The sequence below is a fragment of the Pygocentrus nattereri genome, chromosome 2 (assembly GCF_015220715.1).
Source record: "Pygocentrus nattereri isolate fPygNat1 chromosome 2, fPygNat1.pri, whole genome shotgun sequence".
In the NCBI taxonomy this organism is placed as follows: domain Eukaryota; kingdom Metazoa; phylum Chordata; class Actinopteri; order Characiformes; family Serrasalmidae; genus Pygocentrus; species Pygocentrus nattereri.
Window position 1 is genome coordinate 8,933,328 of NC_051212.1, and position 24,582 is coordinate 8,957,909.

At 42.2% G+C, this 24,582-nt stretch overlaps 2 protein-coding genes across 2 annotated transcripts; both read right to left on the bottom strand.

Annotated features, from left to right (window-relative positions):
• Positions 1-1,582: 1,582 nt before the first annotated feature.
• On the bottom strand, positions 1,583-11,563 carry LOC108411285 (zinc finger protein 37-like). Its single transcript, XM_017682777.2, has 5 exons — positions 11,095-11,563; positions 8,398-8,464; positions 7,268-7,310; positions 6,111-6,423; positions 1,583-3,752 (listed from the first exon to the last, which is right to left on the bottom strand). The coding sequence occupies exons 1-5, from the start codon at positions 11,380-11,382 to the stop codon at positions 2,217-2,219; spliced, it is 2,247 nt and encodes a 748-aa protein (XP_017538266.2). The 5' UTR covers positions 11,383-11,563; the 3' UTR covers positions 1,583-2,216.
• A 4,390-nt stretch (positions 11,564-15,953) lies between these two features.
• On the bottom strand, positions 15,954-24,352 carry LOC108411278 (zinc finger protein with KRAB and SCAN domains 8-like). The gene is made up of 6 exons (XM_037532800.1): positions 23,791-24,352; positions 21,092-21,223; positions 20,816-20,891; positions 19,106-19,148; positions 18,650-18,932; positions 15,954-17,378 (listed from the first exon to the last, which is right to left on the bottom strand). Exons 1-6 carry the CDS (start codon positions 24,124-24,126, stop codon positions 16,263-16,265), a joined length of 1,986 nt encoding a protein of 661 aa, XP_037388697.1. The 5' UTR covers positions 24,127-24,352; the 3' UTR covers positions 15,954-16,262.
• Positions 24,353-24,582: the final 230 nt, after the last annotated feature.

Below are 24,582 nucleotides of genomic sequence, written 5' to 3' on the forward strand. Positions count from 1 at the left end.
TACTTGGCCTTCAAATACAACCCCATTTCCAAAAAAGTTGGGACGCTGTGCAAAATGTAAATAAGAACAAATTGCAATGATGTGTCAATCATGTAAACCCTATATTTAATTGAAACTAGTACAAACACAACATATAAAATGCTGAAACCAAGAAATGTTATTAGTTTTTTGAAAAATTCATGCCCATTTAGAATTTGAGGCCAAGAACATGTTCAAAAAAAGTTGGTTGGTAAAGGCTGGTAAAGTTGAGTAATGCTTTAAAAAAACAGGTCAGTAACATGATTGGGTATAAAAGAGCACCTGAGAGAGGCTGAGTCTTTCAGAAGTAAAGATGAGGAGGAATTCACCACTCTGTGAAAGACTGCAGGATCAAATAGTTCAACAATTCAAGAATAAAGTGACAACATAAAATAGCAAAGAATTTTTCGCTTTTCATCATCTACGGTGCATAACATCAAGAAACGAGAAATCTCTGCAAATTTGCTGGTTGTGATCTTTGGGCCCTCAGGCGGTACTGCTTTAAAACAGACATGATTCTGTAGAGGAAAATCACTGCATGGGCTCAGAAACACTTCTGAAAACAATGTGAAAACAGTTCATCACTGCATCCACAAATGCAAGTTAAAACTCTCAAACGCATAGAAGAAACCATATAAAAACAGGATCCAGAAATGCTGCCATCTTCTCTGGGCCTGAGCTTATTTAAAACTGAGGGGAAGTGGGAAAAGTAACCTGTGGTCCGACAAATCAAAATTTGAAATTCTTTTTGGAAGCCATGGACACTGTGTCCTCTGGGCTAAAGACCACTCAGCTTGTTATCAGTGCACAGTTCAAATGTGCATTAGGCCGCATGGTATGGGTGACATGCACATTAGGCACCATTAATGCTGAACAAATCTATATCTGTCTATCTATCCATCCACACACACACACACACACACACATACATATATATATATATACACACACACACACACACACACACACACACACACGTTTTGACAACATATGCTGCCATACAGACGTCTTTTTCAGGGAAGGCCTTGATTATTTCAGTAAGACAATGACAAACCATATTATGCATGCATTACAACAGCATGGCTCTGTATTCAAAGAGTCTGGGCACTAAACTGACCTGCCTGCAGTCCAGACCTGTCATCACTGATAACATTTGGTGCATTATGAAATACAAATGAAAAATACAACAAAAGAGATCCAGAACTGTTGAGAAGCTGAAATTCAAGAATGGGAAAACATACTTTCAAAACTTAAAACTTGGTCTCCTCAGTTCCCAAATGCTTACAGAGTTTTGTTAAAAGAAGAGGTGATGAAACACAGTGGTAAACAGGCCCCTGTCCCAACCTTTTTGGAATGTGTTGCCAGTGCCAAAGTAAAAATGGGCACTTTTTTTTTTTTTTTTAATTTTTATATATATATATATATATATATATATATATATATATATATATATATATATATATATATATATATATATATCTCAGTTTCAGCATATGATATGTTGTCTTTTGAGTATTTTCCTTGAAAAATATGGGTAACATTATTTGCATATCATTGCACTGACAAAGGCACACACACATCTTTATTTACATTCTGCCCAGTGTCTCAACCTTTTTGGAAATGGGGTTGCATAAACTGTTAACTAAATGTACGATGTAGCCAACATGCATAGGGCTGCCTTTTTAGTTACATTGCCTGAAGTTGGTTATAGAGTTTCAAGACAAGTTACTATTCACAGAACTGTAATAAAATCAAGTGTCAAAAGTGTCATCTGATGAATTGACATGGATAACCCATACAGTGATTTTCAGAATTGTTGGCACATTTGGAAATTAAGAAATGAGGGGAAAAAAGGTCTTGTATAGCAGCTAGATGTTAAATTGAACAAGTGCAAGAAATTCAGCCTACTGGTTGAAACATGCCAACAATTCTGGACAGTAATTCAGATTTAATTCAGATTTCCATCTTTTCAGGAGACTGGCTTCATGGTATGGCTCTTTCAGTCTATTTAGGGTGTTTGGCTACCTAGTTGTTCTAGGTAAGAGCCATAAGTGAATTGAGAATTTACCTGAAAGTAACAAAACCATGTGGTGGTTACACTGTCCCCCTTTTTACTGCGTGCCTTCATAAAAGCAACCACTCTCCAAAGTTCAACATCCACCTCCATACAGCACACTGCTCTCTGGATCAACTTAGCCCTACTGTGTCTCCATCTGAGACAAACCTGAATAATGATACCGCATCAGGTGGTTCTTCAGGCTGACGTTGTGATTGAAACACTCTCCACACTGCTCACACATGAAGGGCTTCTCCCCAGTGTGGAGGCGCATGTGAGAGCTGAGATTTCCAATTTGGTTGAAGGAACGATCGCACACCTGGCACCTGAAGGGCTTTTCTCCAGAGTGAATGAGCTTATGCCTCTTCAGCATAATGATGTCCCTAAAGCGCTTCCCACAAGTGTCACAGGCATACTTATACGGACCTCTATGGAGCTTCAGGTGGCTGTTGCGTTTGTGAATGTTGTCGAACCTCTCTGGACAGTCTGGACAGCTGTATGGCTGTTTTTCCTTTGGATGGGTCTGCTCATGCTCCAGCTTTGATGGCCTGTTCGTGAAGAGCTTCAAACAGTATTTGCACGGGTGGTCTGCGTCCTTATGGAGCTTACTGAAATGTCTCTTTAGGCCAACCTCGGTAAGGAATCTTTTTCCGCACTCTGGACAGACGATAGATTTGGCCTTTTCACATTTGTGATCTTTCCTACCGCTGGATTTGGGTTCTGATAAAACGAGCTTGCCACATTCCTGACAGACTTTGTGAAGTGGTTTGACTCCATGCTCCTTCTCGGCATGTTTCTGAAAGCTGGCAAAGTTGTTAAAGCGAAAAGCTAGTTTTTCAAAACTGTGTGTCTCAGCATCGTCACCAGCACCACATTGGGCACAGGCGAACACTTTTTTGTGGTGACGGAGGGAACAAGAGAGCGTAGCGTCAGTCTTACAGACTGTGCACCAGACTACAACTTTACCCTGACCATCCTCTGTTAATGTGTTAAAGAGATCTTCATCCATGGATACATCAGAATCTGCTGCCACCTCATCCAAACGTGGTTCCCACTCATCCGAACTGTCCTGCTTCTTAGACTTCCTTTTTCCCGATTCCTTTTTCTCTTCCTCTTCCACACCGAAGAGATATTCATCCAAGAATTCATCAGAGTCTACATCCATTTCATTGAAGTTGTACTGCCTCTTGCACTTCCTCTTTCTTGTGCTCCTTTTCTCCACCTCATGCACAATGAAGAAGCCTTCATCCTTAGACACATCAGAGTCCGCAGCCATTTCATCCAAACTGTCCTGCTTCCTAGAATCCTTCTTTCCAGTATTCTTTTTCTCCATCTTTTCCACAATAAAGAGACCTTCATCCATGGAGCCATCAGAGTCTGCATCCACTTTATCCAAACACTCCTGCCTCTTTGACTCCCTCTCTTCCATCTTTGTTTTCTCCACCTCCTCTACAATGAAGACACCTTCATCTTTGGATATATCAGAGTCTGCAGCCACTTCGTCCAAATGGTCCTGTCTCTGAGACTTTCTCTTTCCATTTTTCTTCTTCTCTGGTGCTTCACGTTCACTTGTTTTCTCTTCAGCCCTTGATAAATATGACTCGTTCTTTTCGAGCAACACTTGCTCACAGTTCTGTTCTGTGCCTTCATTATCTGATGACACAATCTGAATCACAACCTGCAGAATATAGAAAGCCTTTCATTAGATCACTTCATCTAATGGGAAAAAAGTATTCATCTTATTGCTACATTACATTGCCAAAAGTATATAGACACCCAAACATCACATATGTGCTTGGTGAACATCTCATTCCAAAATTCATTAATATGGAGTTTGTTCCCCCTGTTCTGCTTTAGCAGCATCCACTCCTCTGCGCTTTTCACTACATTCTGGAAAAAGGCTTCTGGGATTTACTTCAATTCAGCCTCAAGTGCAAGGGAACCCAAACCTGATCCTTGAAATCTACCACCCTGCAGAGTTTAGCTCCAACCCAAACCAGCACTTCTGATCCAGGTAATTAAAGCTTTCAGCATCTGAATATTACTGCCAGGTGTAGAACTCTCCAGGACCAGGATTGGGCACCCCTGCTCAAGAGCATTGATGAGGCTGGGCGCTGATGTTGGGTGATAAGATCTGGCTTGCAATCATGATGGTATTCTGTGAGGATGAAGTCAGAGTTCTGTGATGGCCAGTCAAGTTCTTCCACACCAAACTTAGCAGACCATTTCATTTTGTACCTCACTTTGTGCACGAAGGCACTGCCATGGTGAGATCAGAATATATTCCTGTTTCAAACTGTTGCAACAAAGTTGGAAGCACACAGGTGTGAAGAATATCATTGTAGGTTGTAGCCTTAACATTTCCATTCACGAAACAATAAAAAGTATTCCCAGACCATTATTATTTTTACATTGTTTGAACGTCCAATGGCAGTATACTTTACACCACTCCAGCCAATGCTTGGCATTGTACATAGTGATCTTTGGCTTGTGTGCAGCAGTTTAGGCATGGAAACCCAATTCAACTTCCCAATGAACAGTTCATCCTGAAACTGCTTCAAGAGGCAGTTTGGAACTCTGTAGTTATTGCTTCAGCTAGAAATACATGTTTTTTACCTTCATTTTTAGCAGTTAAGACATTTAGCATCTTAGCTGTTGTTCCCCCAAAGTATTTGCACAGCAGTTACAGCTGATTAGGAAAGCTCTGCAGCAAAAATTTGACAAACCAATACACTGGACAGATGGTATCCCTTAACAGTGAAAGGTCCTGGAGCATTTCAGTATGACTCACTCTACTGCTATTGTTTGTCTAGATATACTTGAAGATATACTTGATTTGATATATCTGTTAGCAGTGTGTGTGACTAAAATAGCCAAACCCATTAATCAGAAAGGGTGTCCAAATACTTTTGGCCATGCAGTACACAATTATATGTGGTATTTGGCTTATCCAAGGGGCATTCTTCTAAAAACCTTCAGGCTCTAAGCTGGAACATGCTGTAATTATAAACTCGGTGGGGCCGTGATATGAATGCAATCAAAAGACAGCTAGTCAGCCAAAACTGACGAACACAGCTTCAGGGATTCGCTTCAATTCAGCCTCAAGTACAGGGGTTGCACAATCCTGATCCTGGAGATCTACCAACCATGACTGTATTCAGTGAGGATGAAGTCGGAATTCTGTGATGGCCAGTCAAGTTCTTCCATGCCAAACTTGGCAGACCATTTCATTTTGTACATCCAGCTACAAAACATTAAAGAAAATTTAAATATCTGGTCATATTTTTGAAAGTAATAAAGTGCATTTTCCACTGATTACCTTCATTTTGATTTGTGCATGTTTCATAGTCAGCAACCTACAAGTAACAGGTAGCTTGCTCATTACTTGCAAAGGCCTTGGGCACTGCTCACAGTGGTACTCATAGTGGTGCAAAGTTTGCAAAGTTCTTTCAATAGTTCTGGGCCCATGCGTTCCACGATGAGAAATGCAGTACTCTGTAAAAAAAAACCCTTAATTTGTTCAATTTCCAGTAAAAACAGCAATCATGTACAAGAGAAAGAAGTAAATACTGAAAAATGTGGTATTTTTCAGTGTGTGAGTGGTTGTGTATGTCTGTCCTGCCCTGTGATGGACTGGCGAACTGTCCAGGGTGTATCCTGCCTTCCACCCGATGACCGCTGGGATTGGCTCCAGCACCCCCCACGACCCTGAGGGAGAAGCGGCTAAGAAAATGTGTGTGTGATTTGTGATATTTTTACTTGATGTTTTGTTGAAGTGTTTTAATGAAGCATTTTGATTGGAAATTAAATGAAGGCTGGGGTCTGACATTTGTATAGTACTATATGGAACAAATAATAATGTAAAATCTTATTTCAGATTTGCATTCTTTGTCTCTACTTTGTAATCAATGGTCAGACGTAAGCAAACCACATACACGTATCCCTACATGTGCATTTGTAAATGTTAAAAGTTTTTAAAGGTGTTGAATCTGCTCATAACGCAGGTTGCAGGACAGGTGAGTGCATAAATACACACCTCCTCTGAATCCTCCTCCCCAGGCTCTGGTGTACTTTCTGTCTCTGGGTATGAAGCTGCATCCTCAACCTCTTGTTCTTCGTGGATGGCCTCCTCAGGGTGTTTGTGCTGTGTATTTAAGGCCTCCACAGGTTCGTCAGCAGGAGTGGGGTGACTCCTCCACTGTCTGTGAAAGCCACAGCTCTGGCAGTCCTGGGTAATTGAAAACTGCCTCTCATTTCCCTCAATGGTAATGCAGCTCTCGATCTGACAGAGTGAGCAGTACTGGAAGAGCTCCAGCAAACACTGTGTGCTCACCAGCACCTCATTACTCCTTAAAATGGGGAGAAATAAAAGATAGCACTGCTCACAACTAGACTTAATATACTAAAAATATATTTGGAAATGGTAGTAAACATATGTGACCAACGATAACATACACTAATCAGGCCTAACATTCTGACCACCTCCTTGTTTCTACACTCATTGTCCATCTTATCAGCTCCACTTACTGTATAGCTGCACTTTGTAGTTCTACAGTTACAGACTGTAGTCCATCTGTTTCTCTGATACTTTGTTACCCCCTTTTACCCTGTTCTTCAGTGGTCAGGACCCACATGGACCCTCAAAGAGCAGGTACTATGTGGGTGGTGGATCATTCTCAGCACGGCAGTGACATTGACGTGGTGGTGGCGGTGTGTTAGTGTGTGTTGTGCTGGTATGAGTGGATCAGACACAGCATTGCTGCTGCAGTTTTTAAACACTGTGTCCACTCACTGTCCACTCTATTAGACTCTCCTACCTCGTCGGTCCACCTTGTAGATGTAGAGTCAGAGACGACAGCTCATCTGCTGCTGCACAGTTTGTGTTGGTCGTCCTCTAGTCCTTCATCAGTGGTCACTGGACGCTGCCCACAGGACGCTGTTGGCTGGATATTTTTGGTTGGTGGACGATTCTCAGTCCAGCAGCAACACTGAGGTGTTTAAAAACTCCGGTAACAAAGTATCAGAGAAACAGATGGACTACAGTCTGTAACTGTGGAACTACAAAGTGCAGCTATACAGTAAGTGGAGCTGATAAGAAGGACAATGAGTGTAGAAACAAGGAGGTGGTCATCATGTTACGCCCCGATCGGTGTATATTTTTGGTCAAAAGGGACAAAAGGAACAGTAACCTACTTGTAAACGCTAGTTCCTTGATTTGTTTGAAGGCTCTTGGCAGCTGTGGATGACAAATAAATGGTTTCATTCAAACACAAACACACAGTTGAAATCAGTGAAGATCATATTGTAGTGGTTGTGTTGTGTTTATTCGATGTGCTAGAATGACCAATCACTACTGTAATTTGCATGATGCTAACGGGGTCATCATGCTACATAATGTTAGCAGCAGTACCAGCTATTACTGTTACCCAGTCATCTAAATGATTTCCACATATTATTAAAATATTATATATTTTGAGAAGAAATTGCCCAGTTCTAGATGCACACACAATGTGTCCAAAAGTATTTCTCCTAATTATTGAGTTTGGTTTTCAGCCACACCCATTACAGGTGGATAACATCAAGTACATAGCCATGCAATCTCCATAAAGAAGCTTTATCAGTTGAGTCATACAAAAGAGCTTGTGACTTTAAACGTGGCACCTGTCATAATTTATTCCCTGTTAGATCTGCCATGGTCAACTGTAAGTGCTTTTATTGTCAATGTTCCAGACTAGCCTTTGAAACAACATTAGCACAAGAACTGTGTGTCCGAGCTTCATGAAATGGGTTTCCATGGCTGAGCAGCTGCACACAAGCCTAAGACCACTATGTGCAAGGCCAAGCGTCAGCTAGGCGATGTGAAGCACTTCACTATCTGGCAGTCTGATGGATGAATCTGGGTTTGGTGGATGCCAGGAGAGTGCCACCTAAAGTTTGGTGGAGGAGGAATAATGGTCAAACCAAGTTTTTCAGGGTTTAGGTTTGGCCCCTATGTTTCAATGAAAAGTAATGTTAAGGTTGCAACCTGGGAACTGGATGGACACAAAAGGTCTTTAATTCCTTCAAAGACATAGCGGAGTTTATATGATACCCTAGATTAAATCTTCGCAGGTGGAGCACATGTACTCCATCCACGCTTCCTCTTCTGAACTGTTCAAAACAATTAAAAAATGGTCCAATGTTTGTTTTAGGCAAAGTTCAACAAGTTTTTTTGTAGAATGATGCTGAAGCCCTGATAAAAAACCTTCTGATACAACAACCAATGCTCGCTTATCCACTGCTCTGTTGGTAAAACACCGACAACCACATTTATTTCTGCCTACCTTTACGCCACGATTTCTCTTCCACTTCTGAACCCGTTGAGGCCGTACCTTCTTTATCAGAAAACACCTGTAAAACAAATAATTTGTAAGATATTGTGAAGTATCTTTTCTGGGAACCTTAAACAAAATAAAGGGAGCTACAAAAGAAAAAGTGTTAACAAAGTGGCCCAAAGTGGCCTGTAGCTTCTCTCCTAGAATGCATCATTGGTCCATCAGCCAAAGCATTGCAATACTTCCTTCCACTATATGGTGGCAGTAGTACAGTAAACTTACAGTATGATACCGCAGACCATGTTAACATTAGTTAAGGTATAACTTTTTCTGTGAACAGACCTACAAACAGATGAACAAGTGGTTGGTTAGTGTAGTGGTTAACACCTTTGCCTTCTACACTGTAGACTGGGGTTCAATCCCTGACCAGGGCAAGCACCCTACACTATACCAATAAGGATCCTTGGGCAAGACTCCTAACACTGCCTTGGCCTACCTGTGTAAAATGATCAAGTTGTAAGTCGCTCTGGATAACAGCGTCAGCCAAATGCCATAAATGTAAATGTAAAATGAACTGAATGAATTTAGTCATGACTACAGTGAGGATCGACAACAGATGGAAATGAAAGAGACATGACAATCATATATACATTGTCTCTAAGAGCAACAGCAAACGTGCCTCATATGATGAGAAACTGTAAGGAATTGTTTATTGCACACATTATGAAATAAAGCATGCGCATTAAAACAGATATCAAGGGTCAAAGCAGATGGAAGCGACTCAGGTCTTGCAGCAGCAACTTTCCTATTACTGTCCAATCTGGGTCCTCTTTAAAAGTAAGTGTGGACACCCCTGTGTCATATAATGGACAGAGCAGTACTGCGATCAACACAGTACAGTTAATTCAGGCGTTTGAAAGAGCACCAAGTTAAACTAATAACGACATCCTGCCATGTTCCCTTACTGTACTAAATTCATGCCATCAGTGTCTATTAGGTGTGCTGCAACTATCTTTTACATGGCATGTACGAATTTATTTGTTTGTTTTGTTTTTTTCTTCTGCTAAAAAAAACAGAACAGACTTTTCTGGTCTATGTTGTTCTGGTGTTGCTTTAGCTGTTCATGCTGGCTGACCAACGTATCAAAAACACAATATGTGCTTGTTTTCTGGTGATCAGCCATGCTAGCTGATGTTGCTTTTTCTAGTGGGGTTATCTAAACCAGTGTTTTCAATCCTGGTCCTGCACTTTTTAGTGTTTTTCCTGCTCCCAACACCCCTGATCCAACCGATTAGCTCATTAACAACTCACTGCTGAGTGCGTATACATGAACTCAGTAATCCCACCATAATCGGATTTCTGCAGTTATCTGATTATTCAAACGGTCATGTAAACGCCATACTCCGATCTAGAAATCTGATTAAGAAATCTGGTAAAGAGGCTGGATTTTAGCTCAGTAATCAGATTTCTCAGTGCATGTGAACTCTTACTCTGATTTCTTTCAGATCATGAGCATGCGCGAAAACAGACCGGAAAATTACCAAGCAGCGTTGTGCCAAGACGGCAGCAAAACACAAAGTGCAGCACTGAAACCAAATACATGCTTGACGAAATGAAGGATTTAAATATTCTTCATCTTCTAGATGAGAAATGTTCATATTTTCAGGTAAAGCGGCGCAATCTTAAAAAAAAATGACTGCATGAAGTTTTAAATTCATTGACGTCACGTCTTCTTCTAAGTTAAGTGACACTTTTTTTAATCCGCATTTAACCCATCCGTGAAGTGAAACACCACATACACACTAGTGGGCAGTGAGCACACTTGCCTGGAGCGGTGGGTGCCCGGGGAGCAGCTGGGAGTTAGGCGTCTTGCTCAAGGACACCTCAGTCATGGACTGTCGGCTTTGGGGATCGAACCGGCGACCTTCCAGTCACAGGGCCAGCTCCATAACCTCCAGCCCACGACTGCTCCATCTACCTTCTGTGAGTTCATTGGCTGGTTTCAAAGCAGAAATCTACTGTCTGACTCCTGTAGACCCAGAGTCGTCCCCCACTATCTGATTACTCACATGCATGTAAATGTGTTAATCGGATTACACACAAAATCAGATCTTCTGCAGTTCTCAGATTATTAAAACAGGTTCTCATCAAAACGGGTGAGTTAAACCAGGATAATGCCGAGCAGTGGGCCTCCAGGACCTGGGCCAAGACACACTCCTATAATCCAGGAATGTCTGTAGGTCTGAACACCTTCCTTCCCTCCCTAACCCAGAAAGCAGTGAATCAGCCAAGACGTGTTTATGTCTTGAAATTTGCCTCTAGTTTTGCACTGGAGCTGTGAGGCTAACAAGTAATGGAAGCCAGTGGCCCACCAAGTAGCACTGTGCAAGACAGCTCACCTCAACTGCTGCCTCAAACCCTGCTGGGACATGCAGGGCAGTGATTTCAGACAGACCTGGTTTCTTGGTTTTGGACACTGCAGCGCGTTCTAAGGACCTCACAGGGCACAGTACTGCGAGGCTAAAGTTGGCTTCCTATTCGAATCTCCCCGTTCCACCTTAAACGGTGCAGCAGTTACAGCCTGGCGCCTCGGGCTTTCTAATAACTGCTGCACTATTTAAGGTGGAACGGGGAAATTCGAATGAGAAGCTGAGTTCATGACAATAACAAGGTCTACACTGCCTCACAGCAAAAACACCAGCTCACCTCCGTGTCACTTCCTCGAGGTAGACTCCAGGAGAAAACCGAAGGCACGGCTGAAGCGTTGAGCGAGTTATTCAGGGATCTTTCTCTGTAATCCTCCGGTAAGAAGTGGTCGCTGCACACCCGCAGGTTCTTCACACTGTCTCTGTTTATGTTCTCCGAGGCCAGCCGGTGCTTTATGACTGAGAGCCACAGCCTGCAGATGTTCAGGTCTTTGGGGAACCTGTGGAAGCGCTTGGTGGTGCGCTTGGCTTCGCTTCGGCATCCAGACACGCAGCAGTGATTGACCATCTTCAGAGGTTAGTCTGAGGGCAGCGTCTGAGCCCAACTGCTGTGTATACAGTTAACTCGGCACAGCTCCACCGATTCACTGGCCAGCTCTGAATCATCAGCGAATCGCTTCTCTGAACCGGAAATGTGTCCCAAATGTTCCACACACAGACGCGGGCTGTGTCCCAAACTGGAGGCATCTGCCTCGAGGACTCGCCACCCGAGCTGTGTCAGCGAAGGGGGTGGGGGGCACTTCGATTCATTTTAGCGAACCGATTCTTTCCAGCTGCTCGATTCAATGAATCGAACGTCCAGTTCACCTGGTTCGTTTTCATGGGTCCTTCTAGGGTTCTTTAGTACAGGGGACCGTCCTGTTTAGAACCATGAGTTCTGTATGAGCTCTCTGCATGGTGAAATGGCTCTTCAGACTGACAGAGTATGTGTCGTATGTGGTTCTTTAAAGCACCAAAAAGGGTTCTGCCAAGCTGTGGCAATAGAAGAACCCCAAACCATTTCCAAACAGGTTCTATATAGACCCACATGCAACACATTCTCCAAGCAGATAGTTCTTTTGAGTGTCCATGTACACCAGTCATAACATCCTGACCACCTCCTTGTTTCTGCGCTCATTGTCCACTGCATCAGCTCCACTGACCTTATAGGTGCACGTTGTAGCTCCACAGTTACAGACTGTAGTCCATCTGTTTCTCTGATACTCTGTTACCCTGTTCTTCAGTGGTCAGGACCCTCATGGACCCTCACAGAGCAGGTACTATTTGGGTGGTGGATCATTCTCAGCACTGCAGTAACACTGGTGATGGTGGTGTATTGGTGTGTGTTGTGCTGGTACGAGTGGATCAGACGCAGCAGTGCTGCTGGAGTTTTTAAACACTGTGTCCACTCTATTAGACACTCCTACCTCGTCAGTCCACCTTGTAGATGTAAAGTCAGAGACGACAGCTCATCTGCTGCTGCACAGTTTGTGTTGTTCATCCTCTGGTCCTTCAGCTTTTACAAACCGCACAGTAATGCAAAACATTTGCGAAGGAACGCGTTTTATTTGACTTGTTTTAAGGACATTATATCAAAGTTGGATCAGCCTGTAGTGTGTTTTTCCACTTTACTTTTGTGTGTGACTCCATTGGTTAGTAAATTAGATTTCCATTGATTTTTGTGAGCTTTTGTTGTCAGCACATTCAACTTTGTACAGAACAAAGTATTCAATGAGAATATTTCATTCATTCAGATCTAGGATGTGTTATTTGAGTGTTCCCTTTATTTTTTTGAGCAGTGTATATATACATATATAAAAAATATAGATAGATAGAAATTTCAGATTAAAGAAAAATACCACTTTTCAAAACTAAGTTCAAAGTTTGGAGTAAAAAACAAATTTCTCATTTCTGTTAAGACAGTTTACTGAAAAACACAATAAAATGACAGTTTCTTCTTTACAAATATATGAATAATTGGAAAAAACAAAAGAATGACTGAAGTTGCTGATCACAGTTGGCATAAATCACATCAACTCCAATCACAATCAACTGGACTGCAATTCAGCAGATAGTCTTGCAGGGCCAGCCATGATCTACCAACGAGAACACTGGGGGCAATTTTTAAACTTTTCCATAAACAAGCACATCCAAAAATAACATTTTTAACATGCACTGTATTCTCCACACACAACTCACATCTGCCTGGAGGGATTTTTCAGACAAGCTAACTTGTGTTACATCTATGGGCTAACAGGTTTGTTGTCCGTTGGACAATATTGATGAGCGCGCCATTGCCCCCTACTTTGGGCTCCACCTTCACATGGAGTTAGACTGGTTTAGAAATTTCACATTCAGTTTGTTCCCACCTAACAAATCTACGCACCCACCAACATTAAGCCCAAAATGTCTCATGGTTGTCCTCATTATGAGATCACAGCTGGCCCAGAGAGACCACAGAAGTGGAAGTCAAGATGAAATTGAACCTGAACTCAAAGTTATCTGTATAATGTAATGTATAATGTGGGTGGTTGGTTAGTGTAGTGGTTAACACCTCTGCCTTCTACGCTGTAGACTAGGGTTCAATCCCCACCTGGGTAACCACCCTACACTACACCAATAAGAGTCCTTGGGCAAGACTCCTAACACCACCTTCGCCTAGCTGTGTAAACTGATGAGATTGTAAGTCGCTCTGGGTAAGAGCGTCTGCCAAATGCCGTAAATGTAATGTAAAGCTGTATACAATGTACTGTACACCCTTGCCTCCACAGTCAAAAGCTTGGCCTTTAATCGTTCCATGAAATACTTCAAAGCAAATATGAATTGCTAAACAATGCAATCAGCTCTGGAATTCAGACATGGAAATACTCAGAATTATGTACATACCAAATTGCCATTCAGTGTACACTTATGCTCATTGTTAATGATAAATCAGATGTTAACTAAAGTTTAAATGTACTAGAAATACATTTATCCAGCCTCCTTTGAACAGCTCAAAATGGTCTCACTAAGGAAGCCTAGATAACTGCAGCGATATTTAACGATGAATCATGTATAGAAAGTGGTGCTGCCTTAAAGACAAAACCAGCTTGTACATAATCTAACTGCTTTCACTCACAGCAGTAAACAGATGTCCATGTTAATGAAGTGTTTTAACAATTTCAATTAAAACGATTAAGAATAATGCACTCAGATGATTAATTTATGCATGTGTGTACAAAAACATGGTTCTCGCAAACTGTCTAAAAGCTTTAAAGTAATCAGAAAAAACAGTGTGTGGCCATAATTCCTTCATTTCTACCACCTGGATTCATTTATTTGACATACTGGTGGCTGCATAAGCATACATAACCATTTGTTCTTAAAAAGGTTTGGAGAAATCTTTTCAATTTGGTGCTCTGCATGTAAATTTTATCTGCATCTTGAAATCCATACAATAAAGCCTGGATACAATCAATCTATAAAACAAAACAAAACAAAAAAATATATAGATTTTAAACAATCTACAGAACACACCAGCATTTTTCAATGTTCACAAATTTGAGAACTGTTCCATAAGTGCAAAAGAAGTGCGGCATGAAAGAGGTTACACTTTTTTTTTTTTAAGATAAAGGGGTAAGTTGTAATTTGAGCCAATTTATGCTTTTCCAGCTTCAATCATTCTTTATATGCATGATTAAACCAACCTGGAGTGGGGAATTAATTGCTGTCACAGCCTGAAGTTGCTCAAAGAGCTTAAAGATATTAAAATAAGTTACAGTTCCAAGACGTGTGACAAAGAAATGTCAAAGCATTCTATTCTGTCATCTTGTGAATGGGCATGGAATAAGCCATAAAAGTGAGTAGGGATAGGCAACTACACCACAATACACCTTGAGCATATCGCTGCTGTAGGAAGAAAACCTTGCATCACCATATAAATTTCATGATGAATGGACCAAAAGAAACAGAACAAAATTACTTGGAATAAAGTCTGGTTCCATTGACTTACATTAGCCACCTTTACATGCAGCCTAAAAATACGTTAATAACCCGACTAATAGCTCAATCGGGATATAATACGTCCATGTAAACACTTCAATCGGAATAGTCTAGTCCGACTGAGGCCATTCGGAATACAGTTTCTATCCGAGTATATCTAATCCTGTAAATAATACATTTTACGCATGTGCATCGCGTCATAGCAAAAGCACAGAACTCATAAACCGGTTCTGGCAAAATTTTATAATGTTTAACATGGTGGAGCAGAAACCGGTCTGTAGAGGAGACGAAGTTTATGCTTTGAGCTTTAATAGACGGCGATGGGATGGACGTCCAGCCCGTGTCTCAGAACACGATGTCCTCCTCTTGGCCTTCTTTAATAAGGACATGTGAAGAATGTTTTCCTGAGTCTGACGTCATTTTAAAGCAATTAAAAACACAAGCACTGCTCACTGCTGCTCATCTCACTCTGACTGGACTTACGAGATGCCAGCTGTCATGGAAACATTTACTCTAAGTGGTTCTCCACGCAAGCGTGTCATTTACTCAGATTATTTGTAATGAGCATGTAAACAAAGATTTTCCATCGGATTGTTGAGTAGAGTGAGCAAATAAAAATCTCAGTCTGAATCTGTAATTGAAATGTATTCATTCAGATTGGCAAAATCTTTGCATGTAAACACAGCCAGTGAAAGTAAAGTAGGTTTTTTCCTTCTCCTGTAAAGTTATCTTTTTCGAGATACGAGGTTTTATTCCGACAACAGCAATATAATGGATGTCAATAGTACTTAGACTTAGAAACTGTATGTTTCATTACTAAAAGACCATACTTAGTCCGGATTAATTGGACGTAGTGCAGCTCAATGTGTGAAACGGATAAAATCCTTGTATTTATAGTTTTTGATAGTACTTTTTTTTTTTTTCTTTTAATGTGGCACTGACCATTCTGTCTGTTCTAACATAAACCCCAGAAAAGCAAGAGTACAAGTATAGCAATGCTGTGTTGTTGCCTTATCTTGCAGCCTTACCTGTGACTTTTGTCACTTATGGTAAATGAGGTTAAATTGAGGTCTGTTTACCAGTTTGGCACTGCACTGAAAATAAGCAAGAAATCTAACCTTTCAGTGAAGTAAACCTTTAATAGTGAGGTAAAAAAGTTTTCCTTACTTTTACCAAATGTGCCAATAATTCTGGGGGGCAAAGAAATCCAGATTTATCTATATCATTCAGTCTCTTGAGAGTTTTGTTTGGTGGTATGGCACATTCAGTCTCTTTAAAGAGTATGGCTCCCTCATTTCTCATTCAGTCCAGAGCCAAGATTAAAATTACTGACAACTTAAAGATAAAATGGAACAAAAACACAGTAGTTGAATTGTCCCTTGTTCTGCTGAGTGCATCCTGATAAAGATTTCGTCCTTTATCCAAAGTTTAACATCCACCTCTATTCAGTGTCCTATTCTCTGCATCACTTTGGCACTGTCTATCTCCTGAATAATGATACCGCATCAGGTGGTTCTTCAGGCTGACGTTGTGATTGAAACACTCTCCACACTGCTCACACATGAAGGGCTTCTCCCCAGTGTGGAGACGCATGTGAGAGCTGAGATTTCCAATTTGGTTGAAGGAACGATCGCACACCTGGCATCTGAAGGGCTTTTCTCCAGAGTGAATGAGCTTATGCCTCTTCAGCTTGATAATGTCCCTGAAGCGCTTCCCACAAGTGTCGCAGGCATACTTATACGGACCTCTATGGAACTTAAGGTGGGTGTTGCGTTTGTAAATGTTGTCAAACCTCTCTGGACAGTCTGGACAGCTGTAGGGCTGTTTTTCCTTCGGATGGGTCTGCTCATGCTCCAGCTTTGATGGCCTGTTCGTGAAGAGCTTCAAACAGTATTTGCACGGGTGGTCGGCGTCCTTATGGAGCTTACTGAAATGTCTTTTTAGGCCAACCTCGGTAAGGAATCTTTTCCCACACTCTGGACAGACGATAGGTTTGGTCTTGTGTTCACACACATGATCTTTACAACCGCTGGATTTGGGCTCTGCTAAAATAAGTTTGCCGCATTCCTGGCAGAGCTTACGGAAGGGCTTGGCTCCATGTTCCTTTTCAGCATGTTTCTGAAAGCTGGGAAAGTCATCAAAGTGAACAAGTAGTTTTTCAAAATTATGGGTCTCAACGCCGTCACCAGCGCCGCACTGGGCACAGGCGAACACTTTTTTGTGCCGATGGAGGGAACAAGAGAGCGTAGCGTCAGTCCTGCAGACTGTGCACCACATCACAACCTTACTTTGACCATCCTCTATTAAACTGCCGTCTTCACCCACAGATACATCAGAGTCTGCAGCCACCTCGTCCAAATGTGGTTCCCACTCATCCGAACTGTCCTGCTTCTTAGACTTCCTCTTTCTCTTTTTCTCCACTTCTTCCTGCTCGCTTGATTCATCTTCAGTGCTCGATAAATACGACCCGTCTTTTTCGATTAACATCTGCTCACTGTTCTGTTCAGTGCCCTCGTTATCCGAAGACACAATCTCAACCACAACCTGCGAGATATAGAAAGCCTTTGATAAGGAAACTGGGGTCATAGGAACAAGTAAAGAAGTGTTCACATGTTAATGTTTGTAAAGGCTGTCAATAAGCATTCTACACTTATAGTCCTCGAAGTTCTAGGTATTGACCAGGTAAATGTGAGGTACAAACTCCAAAGTATGAGAATTCATTTGAGTAACATGGCGAGTTCTAAGACTTACACTGAAATGTCACACAGGTTCTACATACTGACTGAGTATGTGACAGGTACAGTCACCAAAGTGCTGGGTAATTATTTGGGGGAAAACGATAAGTTCTAAGACTGATAAGATGATAAAAGATGTGGTAAAGTACCCCATAACTATTTGGAGTAAAAAGTACAAAAATACCCTACGTTTTAAATTACGGTCACATTTTTAAATGGGAAAGTAAATAATAAATAGGTACATACTATATAAGACTCTTTGGATTTCATTTGTGTACAATCTTTCTACACCATATAAGTACCTGGTACCTGCTACTCAAAATAACTGCACACACTAAGGAATTTGTACCACATACTTATCCACTTAATAGCCAGAAGCTGTTACATTACAGTGTAGTTCAGTAAGACTGCCCTGGAACTTACCATCACATTACCTTAAATAAATATGTAGTACTTTGTACCACACATTCATCTGTTTAATACCTAACATTTAAGAGTTACCAACATAGCAATTTAATTAGTTATATGTTGTGAGTGGATGTGAATGCTGTCCAGACAAGGCTAGTCAGGCTGAACTTTAATACAAAACTCCCAGCTATAAATACACACGGATAAATTTAAGTATCTGGTCACTCTGATGACAACTGAACGAATTCAAATGGGAAGAATTTATTTTAAAGAAGATAGAAGATTTTCCCACCAGAAAAATGCAAGTGCTGTATGAATAAAGAAAAGAAAGAAAAGAGAGAAACAAAGAACATTTTTCACTGTGCTGCACAGTGCACCCTTCTGGCTGGCTGGCTGGGTACACTCATATCCAATCGGGGGGCCTGGAAAACTTTTATGACCAGCTTTAGCTTCACCTTACAGGGTGTTTAGCTTAAGCAGAGAGGGTTAGCCAGAAATGTCAGGAATGTAGAGACAGAGAACAAAAGAAAACAAGAATATGCTGGATCTTTAACATATAAATGATACCAGATAACAAAGAAAAAATACATCTGCTTATAGTTAACTCATGCACATTTGATAATACTGAAGATTTCTCCTTAGCCTCAGTAAGATCAGTGCTTAAACACATACCTCCTTGCTATCCCCATCCCCAGGCTGTAGTGTGCGGTCCACCTCTGGGCATGATGCTGCACCCTCAGGGTGTTTGTGCTGCGTATTTAAGGCCTCCACAGGCTCATCAGGAGGAGTGGGGTGACTCCTCCACTGTCTGTGGTGGCCACAGCTCTGGCAGTCCTGGGTAATTGAAAACTGCCTCTCATGGCCCTCAATGGTAATGCAGCTCTCGATCTGACAGAGCCAACAGTACTGGAAGAGCTCCAGCAAACACTGCGTGCTCACCAGCACCTCATTACACCTGAAAAATGAGGAGAAATAGACAAGATCATTGTTCATAACCAGACTTTATTTGCCATTTATGTATGTGGAATGCATGTGAATGAGTATGACAAATGGTAAAATGTAAATTCAGTATGCTGATGTTCAATGCAAGCAGTACTGCAGTCTCATGGCAAAGTACGGAAAACTCACTTGAAAATGTTCGTTCCATGACACGTTTGAAGGCTCTTGACAGCTGTGGAGGAACGTTGAACCGTGTTCAATCCAAGCACATAAATACATGGCAAAACTGAACTTGTGGTTGAACGTTTCAGCACAATACTAGTATAAAAGTCTGCATAATGCCAACTGTGCTAACACCAACACAGATTCAGCAGCAGTCTGAATGCTCCACGTATGTACACAACATTATGTTTTCTGGCACGACTGGCCAGAGCTGTTGTTTACTTTCACCACCTTTTCACCACCATAAAGACTCATAAAAAGTCTTTAATTTGTTGGCAGAAACAGCAGAATTTGTGGGCCGTAGCCCAAAAAAAACTTTGACTTGCCTCTTCATGAAAAAGTTTAACTTCTTACTTTTTTTAATAAAAACCTTTCACGGCGCTGTATTATTCTGATCGGCATCTGGACTTCCCCACCTACAACTTTTAGACATTTGACCTTGTTAGCCTAAGAACACAGGCCTTAAATTTTGGTCTGCCATCAAAATTAAATTAGCCTAATACTAAACATTCAGGTTGCTTGCTTCTCTTAGCACAATCTTAAAACCAAATGTTCCTTGGAGGACAGAAGGACCCAAGCAGGCAATCTGCTTTGTGCATAGAGCCCATTACTGCACTGTTAGTGTTCAGAAATAAACAAGAAGAGCCAGAAGTTAAACTGTTTTTGGGTCCGACTTAGTGGTGAAAGACAAAAGTGGGTCCCGAGGCAAGATGGAGAATCACTTGCCTACAGCATTTCTCCTTTACAGGTGGAGCACATGTACTGTACACTATCCAGGCACCTCCATCACTGTTCTAATCAAATGAAATACCAGTGGTTAAAGTTCAGAGATTGTTTTGGACAAGGTTCAGGGTGCTTTGCCCCAATATAGCAAGGGCTTGATAGAAAATTATTCCACTACAACAGCCTACACCCATCAGGCATAACACTAGGACCTCCTTCAATGGTCAGAACCCCCATGGACCCTCACAGAGCAGGTAGTATTTGGATGGTGGATCATTCTCAGCACTGCAGTAACACTGACGTGGTGGTGGTGTGTTAGTGTGTGTTGCGCTGGTCTGAGTGGATCAGACACAGCAGAGCTACTGGAGTATATAAACACCTCTGTGTCACTGCTGGACTGAGAAAAGTCCACCAACCAAAAATGTCCAGCCAGCAGTGTCCTCTGACCACTGATGAAGATCTAGAAGATGACCAACACAAACTGTGCAGCAGCAGATGAGCTGTCGTCTCTGACTTTACATCTACAAGGTGGACCTACAAGGTAGGAGTGTCTAATAGAGTGGACAGTGAGTGGACACAGTGTTTAAAAACTCCAGCAGCATTGCTGTGTCTGATCCACTCATACCAGCACAACACACACCAACACACCACCACCAGTACGTCAGTGTTACTGCAGTGCTGAGAATGATCCACCACCCAAACTGTGCCTGCTCTGTGAGGGTCCATGGGGGTCCTGCCCACTGAAGAACAGGGTAAAAGGGGGTAACAAAGTATCAGAGAAACAGATGGACTACAGTCTGTAACTGTAGATCTACAAAGTGCAGCTATACAGTAAGTGGAGACAATGAGCGTAGAAACAAGGAGGTGGTCATGATGTTAGGCCTGATCAGTATATGGATGCCTGCCTGCTCTGCTGCTAGTAAGACACAGATAACCAGTTTTATTTCTCCCTACCTTTACGCCACGATTTCTCTTCCACCTCGGAACATGTTGAAAGTGGAGTAGGTGTATTTTCTTTTTCGGAAAACACCTTTAAAATCAAGAATTACATTAGGTACTGTACATTGTTCGAATGATTAAAAAGTGCAGTGGTCTTTGCGTGTGGTGTCATCTGACTTTCAGCAAAATCTGGAGTTCATTCACCAACGAATCTGTTCCCTAAAACTGGACTTACTATCTTCAAATGTACTGAACTGAGCGCCGTGTCCAAAACATCAAAATATGAACCACCTTCTGACGTCTCCCTTCACTCCTCGTCCTCGGAGCCAAGACGGTACAGGATGATGTTGTTGATGTTGAATGCTGTTGATCGGCGAGTCTAAGGGCTGGACTTGGCTCATCCTTGGGGCTACAGTCCTGGACCTGTGAGGTGAGATAAGTCATAATGTCAGAGGAGACTGATAAGTTACAAGAGATACTGTATCGAGCCTCTATGCAAGAGAGGTTACATGTGTGCTACCTTCACAGTAGGCCTGGGCGATATGTAAAGATAATCAGTACAGTGTTTATTACATGTTTGTTCTGTACTATCTGTTCTGCTGCAGTTGTTTTCTGGGGTTTATTTCTACAAGGAACCTTATTGTGAAGCCTTTTTCTCTTAATGCTTAGTTCAGGAAGAGTGTCAGTTTTATCGTTAGAGGAAAGTTAGAGTTAGTGAGTCTTACAGCGAAGAAAGAAGCAAATACAGCCTCAAAAGCTGGTGTGAAAACCGCTGTGTCTTCCTCTAAAGCGTAAAATGCTACAGTACTTACAAGCTGTTTAACAGTACATTAGTTTTCTCTAGTTCTCTCTCTGTTCTTTTCCCAAAACTCTGATTATCACCTTCTACACATCACCATCATCGATGATGTGCGATTACATCGCCCTATTGCCCAGGCCTACTTCACAGCTTCGTTACTCCAGTTTCTCCACTCTGATGCCTGACATATTCAACAAAAGCTTAGTGATGCTGTCGAAACAAAACCTTGAATCTCCAAAATGATAATGTTATAGGAGATTTTAAGTGTTTCTATTGGTCCACTCACCGTAAACCTGCCAGTTTTGGGCAGCTGGTCATTTTCACATCGTATGGAGATATGAGGTTTTGTTCCAACATGTACCAGTGATAGCAGTGGCTGTAACACCAGTGACACTTTGGCCAAAACAGGGGATCATCTCAAAAACGCCTGACACCTTCCTTAAAAATGTTAAATTAGTACTCAGTTTTGTTTATGGCATTATTTTTTTTAAAGATCACATACTGTGGTTTTAGAAAGTGTTACACCAGCGATAGAAGTTCAAGCACAAAATACATACGTTTGTGAAAAAAGAGAATGTCTCAACTCCCCATTGAAAGTTTTGAAGTGGCAGTTCTCCACTGACTTTCTGATCCAGAAGGAAGGTACACAGAATATGAGCAAATGCTTCAGAAACATATTGAAGTGTTCTGATAAAACAGCTGTGACTAAAACATTCTTCATTGTTCAGTGCTCGTCTCTTGTCTAAATCGACAGTAAGCTGTGATAATAGTACACAAAAACTTTGCTACCAGACCACCATCTTCTGCTGTTTACTGTTACGCGAAAGAAAATCCCCGGCTCGGCCAATCAGATCAGACCTCGTAACCTGTAAGCCAATCATATCAGTCCCTGGGAAGGGGGGGGGGGGGGGCGGGAGTCTGGCTCTGCGATCTAACGTTGTTTAGCAACGGCTGAAGTTGTGGCGGTTGCTAAAAGCTCAAATAAACATTAGCCCATTTTTCTGAATATAAAATATATAAAATACACCTGGCTACAGAGTGAAATTAGCCGCCTACAGTATGAAGTTGTGCCCATTTATGGTCAAAATAGCTGGATAACCAGTTTTATACCAGTTCCCCAGTTAGCCCACAGGTTTACGTGAGGTAAGTGAAACGGGACAGGTTAGCTAGTTAGCTTAGCTAGCTGGCTATTTTAGCGCAAGTGTGAGTTTTTGAAGTGTGAACGAGCGAAAAGAAATGTCTAAGAAATACCAGTGACAGCTCTTCATAATCTTTATTTTCCTATTTCTCTTCAGTAACTGAATATCAGCGCATCCGTGTAACGCCAGTGTCCGCAGACCCTTGTTTACAGTAAGTCGGGGCCAGTGAAGTGGTCGTGGGGGTTAGCACTGCTCATAACGCAGGTACACCCACCCCTCCACTCCTCAGCCTGCAGACGGGCATTTCTCCGTTGAAGGACAGTCAGGTGAGAAGATTTTTGCCAGTTCAAACGGATTGATCTTACATTAAGATGAGTTCTGGTGAGATTAATAAAAAACTTAATAACAGAGGAGAGGAGAGGGAGAGGAGGAGGCTGACCGAGCAGGGCTGAGGGAGCAGGTCTGATCAGGTACTGACCTATAGTCTGTGTTTTAGTGATAAAGCTATTACTGACTTGCATCTTAATTAATTGATGGGATGGCTTGACCTCAGTACTGTTGCTTGATCTCCGTCTTAAATGCGTGTTATAGCATTTAAGTTGTTAAATCCGTGCCTAATTCTACCTAAAGAGACAGAGAACTTGTGCCAGCTTCACCAAGCAGTCATATTTTAATGATGCACTCTCTACCCATTACTACATGGGTATCTCCAGGGGCCACCCTCATCCCCCTAGTAGAGTAAGCCCCCTTATCACTAAATCACTAGTGAAGCCCCTGGACGCAGCGAAGGACTTCTGGAGGGAATACATTAGATTGATCAGGGGGATTTATAAGTGCTGGAGCTAAAGACGGCAGGTAGGTAGACCTCCAGGAGCAGGGTGGGTGACCACTGACCAAAAGCCAACCCCCAGTCCTGGGGACGTACTGGCCCAGCACAGCTGATCCAGCTCATCAGGTAATCATCAAGCTCTTCATGAGCTGAACTAGGTGGGGTGATCCCTGAAACGGTGTAGGGCTGGGGGTCCCTAGGACCGGCGCTTCACTTAACTTACCCCAGGAGGCTGGACAACCCCGACTGAAGGTACCGCCGAGTCCCTCAGAAAACGCCTCATAGTCCGGGTCGCCAGCTCCATCTTCTCGTAGTAATCACAGGGCTGGAAATGCTCCTCGCAGACCACTTTGCCTTTGAGCTTCTCCACCGGGGTGCTGGTGTCCACCCCGAGGGCGATGAGCCACAGCTTCAGCCGCTCCTCGTCCCTCAGTGGAAGGCGGTGGAACATCGTAGCCGACCACGTCTTTTGTTTATTAAAGCACGCTTTGACAAAACACTCACGGACCATGATGGAGCTGCTGCAGGCAGGCAGGCTCTTACTGAGCGGCTGATTCATACACGGGCGCTTTTCTCAGCCCTGCTGCTCAGACACTACGACATGCAGGTCAGCTGGTACCCACATTTCCCAGGAACTTTACTATCCCAGCACAGCCTACAGACTGAGCCTCGCCATGTTTGTGGGGGCGGGCACTAGTATCCATTACTGGATTGGACGATGCACCTGTCAATCATCGATGCAGCCAGCCAACACCGTCCACCCACAGATACCACAACACAGTTATAAATGGGAGAAGCGTTCAGCCGATCAGAGCATCCTCCACTAAACCCTTAAAAGAGATGGTTCTTCAAGGCTTCTTTAGTAAAGGAATGGTCCCATTTTCTATTCCATACAGAACCACTTCATGTATGGTGGTTCTTCAGACCGATGGACAATGTGTTGTATATGGTTCTATATAGCACCAAAAAGTGTTCTGCAATTACGAGATCAAACTTGAAACAACAGAATAACCAT

What these genes read in the sequence shown, in the direction of transcription:
- LOC108411285 (XM_017682777.2), bottom strand. Translation starts at nt 11,382, where the DNA reads ATGGTCAATCACTGCTGCGTGTCTGGATGCCGAAGCGAAGCCAAGCGC. An exon ending in CAAGGAACTAGCGTTTACAA is followed by an intron (nt 6,424 to 7,267) that starts GTAGGTTACTGT and finishes CCCCATTTTAAG; the next exon opens with GAGTAATGAGGTGCTGGTGA. An exon ending in GGGAGGAGGATTCAGAGGAG is followed by an intron (nt 3,753 to 6,110) that starts GTGTGTATTTAT and finishes TATATTCTGCAG; the next exon opens with GTTGTGATTCAGATTGTGTC.
- LOC108411278 (XM_037532800.1), bottom strand. Translation starts at nt 24,126, where the DNA reads ATGAATCAGCCGCTCAGTAAGAGCCTGCCTGCCTGCAGCAGCTCCATC. An exon ending in GTGAAGGGAGACGTCAGAAG is followed by an intron (nt 20,892 to 21,091) that starts GTGGTTCATATT and finishes TTGATTTTAAAG; the next exon opens with GTGTTTTCCGAAAAAGAAAA. An exon ending in CATGGAACGAACATTTTCAA is followed by an intron (nt 18,933 to 19,105) that starts GTGAGTTTTCCG and finishes CTCATTTTTCAG; the next exon opens with GTGTAATGAGGTGCTGGTGA.